Below are 4994 nucleotides of genomic sequence, written 5' to 3'. Positions count from 1 at the left end.
GAGGCTGAGGTAGGAGGATCACTTGAAACCAGGAGTTTAAGGTTGCAGTGAGCATTTTTTATTTGTTTGTTTTTTGAGTATTTGTTTGTTTTTTGAGATAGAGTCTTGCTCTGTGGCCCAGGCTCGAGTGCAGTGGTGCAATCTTGGCTCGCTGCAACCTCTGCCTCCCAGGTTCAAGCAATTCGTCTGCCTCAGCCTCCCAAGTAGCTGGGATTAGAGGCACCCGCCACCACACCCAGCTAATTTTTGTATTTTTGGTAGACAACAGGGTTTTACCATGTTGTCCAGGCTGACCTCGAACTCCTGACCTCAGGTGATCCCCCCGCCTCGGCCTCCCAAAGTGCTGGGCTTACAGGAGTGAGCCACTGTGCCCAGCCACAGTGAGCTTTGATCACACCACTGCACTGCAGCCTGGGCAACAGAGCAAGATCCTGTCTCAAAACAAAATAAAATAATTGTAATGTAGGTTTTGGTAACCACACATGTCTTTTCCTCTTCAGAATGGAGATCTCCTCTCATCAGTCTCACCTCCTGCAGCAACTGAACGAGCAGCGCAGGCAAGATGTATTTTGTGACTGCAGTATTCTAGTTGAAGGGAAGGTCTTCAAAGCACATCGAAATGTATTATTTGCTAGTAGCGGCTACTTTAAAATGCTTCTTTCTCAGAATTCAAAGGAGACAAGTCAGCCAACCACAGCTACATTTCAGGCTTTCTCCCCTGACACTTTTACAGTTATCTTGGACTTCGTATATTCTGGCAAACTGTCTCTTACTGGTCAGAATGTTATAGAAGTGATGTCGGCTGCTAGCTTCCTTCAGATGACTGATGTCATAAGTGTATGTAAGACTTTTATTAAATCTTCCTTAGACATTAGTGAGAAAGAAAAAGATCGCTATTTCAGTCTCTCAGATAAAGATGCCAATTCTAATGGTGTAGAACGTTCCTCTTTTTATAGTGGTGGCTGGCAAGAAGGAAGCAGTTCTCCACATTCTCACCTAAGCCCAGAGCAAGGAACAGGTATAATAAGTGGAAAATCTTGGAATAAGTATAATTTTCATCCAGCCTCCCAGAAGAATACTCAACAACCCTTGGCCAAGCATGAACCAAGGAAAGAGTCCATTAAAAAGACCAAACATTTGAGATTGTCACAGCCTTCTGAAGTTACTCATTATAAGTCAAGCAAACGAGAAGCACGAACATCTGATTCTTCCGGCCATGTTTCCCAGTCTGAAGAACAAGCACAAATTGATGCTGAAATGGACTCTCCTCCTGTTGGCTATCAGTACGGTCAAGGATCTGATGTCACATCCAAAAGTTTTCCAGGTACCCAAGAAGAGCATAAGTCCCCTCATCCAGGTTCCAAAGTGCTATATAAATTGGTCTTCTGTCAAAACACCCTTAGTTTCAGGTGCTCTAAGCAGTTGAAGCAAGTGATTTTTTTCAAAAGTTCTATTTCTGTAATGAAATTTATTTAGTAAGGACAGGCGTGGTGGCTCACGCCTGTGATTCCAGCAGTTTGGGAGGCTGAGGTGGGCGGATCACCTGAGGTCAGGAGTTCAAGACCAGCCTGGTCAACATGGCAAAACCCCGTCTCTACTAAAAGTAGAAAAAAATTAGCGGGACATGGTGGTGTGTGCCTATAATCCCAGCTATTCAGGAGGCTGAGGCAGGAGAATCACCTGAACCCAGGAGGCGGAGGTTGCAGGGAGCTGAGATTGCACCACTGCACTCCAGCCTGGGTGACAGAGCGAGAGTCGTTCTCAAAAAACAAAAAAAATTAGCCAGGCATAGTGGTGCACACCTGTAGTCTCAGCTACTCAGGAGGCTGAGGCAGGAGAATCACCTGAGCCTGGGAGGCAGAGGTTGCAGTGAGCTGGGATTGTGCCACTGCACTCCATTCTGGGCAATAGAACGAGACTGTCTCAAAAAAAAAAAAAAAAAAAAGGAAGAAGAAATTTGTTACATAAAACGTGGATTTAAATTTTTTAATTCAAAATAATATTGAATAAATATAATGACAATCAAAATAATAAGAGTACTAAGGGTCAAAACCCATGATTTTTCAAACCTGTATCTGTGGGTGGTTAGATTACTCTTAAATGTTTAAAGCTCTTTTCCAAATAGTTCAATCTCTAAGACACATATTTTCACTTTTAAGTAGTCTTTTTTTTCTGTGTATTTACTCAGAGGAATATTTAGCTTATTAAGATACAAACATGGGTTGGGTGTGGTGGCTCACGCCTGTAATCCCAGCACTTTGGGAGGATGAGGCAGGCGGATCACAAAGTCAGGAGTTCAAGACCAGCCTGGCCAATATGGTGAAACCCCGTCTCTACTGAAAATACAAAATAAATAAGGCGGGCGTGGCACACGCCTGTAATCCCAGCTACTCAGGAGGCTGAGGCAGGAAAATTGCTTGAACCCGGGAGGTGGAGGTTGTGGTGAGCCGAGATCACACCACTGTACTCCAGCCTGAGTGACAGAGGGAGATTCCATCTCAAAAAAAAAAAAAAAGATACGAATACATTGCTTTTTTTTTTTTCTTTTTTTGAGACGGAATTTTGTTCTTGTTGCCCAGGCTGGAGTGCCATGCGCAATCTCGGCTCACTGCAACCTCCGCCTCCCGGGTTCAAGCAATTCTGCGCCCAACACATCATTTTTTTTTTTTTAAGGAATGCCTGTAGTCCTAGCTACTGGGGAGGCTAAGGCAGAGCATCACTTGAGCCCAAGAGTTAAAAGACCAGCAGAGGAAACAGAGAGCCCATCTCCCACCCAAAAAAGAAGACCTCACATACAACCCGTGACACTGATCCTGTAAGTCTGCCGAGGACCAATGTGCAACATGAGACATCTCATTTTCATGATAATAGTAAAATGCAGAAAGATCATGTAAATTGACAGTTTCAGAATAATCCTCCCTCACTCTGGAAGTAGAGAATAAGGATAAGAAATGCATATCATACAATTTTCCCCTCAATTAATCAGTTAAAAAATTTGCTTAATAGTTTCCATGTAAATTTAAAGGAAAATTATATTAAAATGAAACTCCTCAAGGTTGTAAGATATAGATTACATATTTATTTTATTTTATTTTATTTTGCTATTTTGTAGAGATAGTGGGTCTCATTATATTTCCCAGGCTGGTCTTGAACTCCTGGCCTGAAATGATCCTCCCACCTCAGCCTCCCAAAGTGCTGGGATTACAGGAATGAGCCACTATGTCCAGACTGATTTTTATTTTAGAGAAGTTTCAAACATATACAAAAGTAAAAAGAGAATGGTATAATTAACCTCCATGCATCCATGACCTAGTCTCACAATGGCCTGTCTCATGTCTGTATCCTTATCCCTAACCCACTCCCTTTATTACTTTTAAACCAATCTCAGATATCATATGTTTTCACTTGTAAATCGTTCAGAATGTGTCCTTAAAATAGTACAGAAAAAAACTACGATACTATTATCATACCTAAATTGAACAATAATTTTTTTTTTTTTTGAGACAGGGTCTCACACTGTTTCCTAGACTGGAGTGCAGTGGCGCAATCTTGGCTCACTGCAACTTTCACCTCCCGGGTTCAAGCGATTCTACCACCTCAGCCTCCCAAATCGCTGGGATTACAGGCATGCGCCACCACACCTGGCTAATTTTTTTGTTTTTGGTAGAGATGGGGTTTTACCATGTTGGCCAAGCTGGTCTCAAGCCCCTGACCTCAAGTGATTTTCCTCCAAGAAAAAACCTTAATTATTAAATACTTTTACTTTGAAATTGTGTACAGTTTTAAAATACAATACTATTTTACATTTAAAATCTAATGACCCTACTGCATTAAATTTAAAAAAAAAAAAAAAAGCATGGTGGGCCGGGCGCAGTGGCTTACGCCTGTAATCCCAGTACTTTGGGAGGTAGAGGCGGGCGGATCACGAGGTCAGGAGTTCGAGACCAGCCTGACCAACATGGTGAAACCCTGTCTCTACTAAAAACACAAAAATTAGCTAGGCGTTCTGGTGCGTGTCTATAATCCCAGCTACTCGAGACTGAGGCAAGAGAATTGCTTGAACCCAGGAGGCGGAGGTTGCAGTGAGTGGAGATTGCGTCTTGCACTCCAGCCTGGGCGACAGAGTGAAACTCCATCCCAAAAAAAAAAAAAAAAAAAAAAAGCATGGCAGTCTGTATCAGTCTGAATTTACCCAACTTGCTTTTTTTTATTTTTTATGTATTTATTTTTTTAGACGGAGTCTCACTCTGTCGCCCAGGCTGGAGTACAGTGGCGCCATCTCAGCTCACTGCAAGTTCCACCTCCTGGGTTCATGCCATTCTCCTGCCTCAGCCTCCCGAGTAGGTGGGACTACAGGCGCCTGCCACCATGCCCAGCAAATTTTTTGTATTTTTTAGCAGAGACGGGGTTTCACTGTGTTAGCCAGGATGGTCTCAATCTCCTGATCTCGTGATCTGCCTGCCCTGGCCTCCCAAAGTGCTGGGATTACAGGCGTGAGCCACCATGCCCGGCCGAATTTACCCAACTTTCTAAATATATCAAATACTGAAGTTAAAGTTCTATACTTAGAATTACATTGACAATCTAGTCTTAATAAAATTTCTTTCATCTGTTATTTTTTGGGCTCACCAACTCTTTGTGCATTCTTTTTATTTCATAATTTTTTTAAGTTTATTTTTTTCTTTCTTATTTCCAGTGGGGTTGGATTGGATTCTTTCTGTTATTAGAATTGTTATTATGAACTTTCCAATGATTTAATCAAAGTGTCTCTTGACAGATGATCTGCCCCGGATGCGATTCAAGTGCCCGTACTGCCCACACGTGGTGAAGCGGAAGGCAGACCTAAAGCGCCACCTTCGCTGTCATACAGGAGAAAGGCCCTATCCATGTCAAGCCTGCGGAAAAAGATTTGGCAGACTAGACCATCTAAGTAGCCATTTTCGAACAGTATGTATGATTTTTTTTCATCGTTTTACTAATTCTTTTTTGTTTTC

The 4994-nt window shown here is 42.4% G+C and overlaps 1 protein-coding gene across 1 annotated transcript in view; it reads left to right on the top strand.

The window, feature by feature from the left end:
• The first annotated feature begins 494 nt into the window (after positions 1-494).
• The window catches only part of ZBTB8A (zinc finger and BTB domain containing 8A), an 11661-nt gene continuing 7161 nt past the window's right edge, over positions 495-4994 (top strand). Inside the window, exons 1-2 of the mRNA XM_011955412.1 lie at positions 495-1324; positions 4778-4947. Of these exons, the coding sequence (XP_011810802.1) occupies positions 502-1324; positions 4778-4947 (993 nt within the window). The 5' untranslated portion in view covers positions 495-501. The remainder of the gene's footprint in view (positions 1325-4777; positions 4948-4994) is intronic.

This window comes from Colobus angolensis, unplaced genomic scaffold, assembly GCF_000951035.1.
Source record: "Colobus angolensis palliatus isolate OR3802 unplaced genomic scaffold, Cang.pa_1.0 Scaffold4, whole genome shotgun sequence".
Taxonomy (NCBI): Eukaryota; Metazoa; Chordata; class Mammalia; order Primates; family Cercopithecidae; genus Colobus; species Colobus angolensis.
Note: the sequence above shows the minus strand (reverse complement) of the source record. Positions and strands in the feature narration are given on the sequence as shown.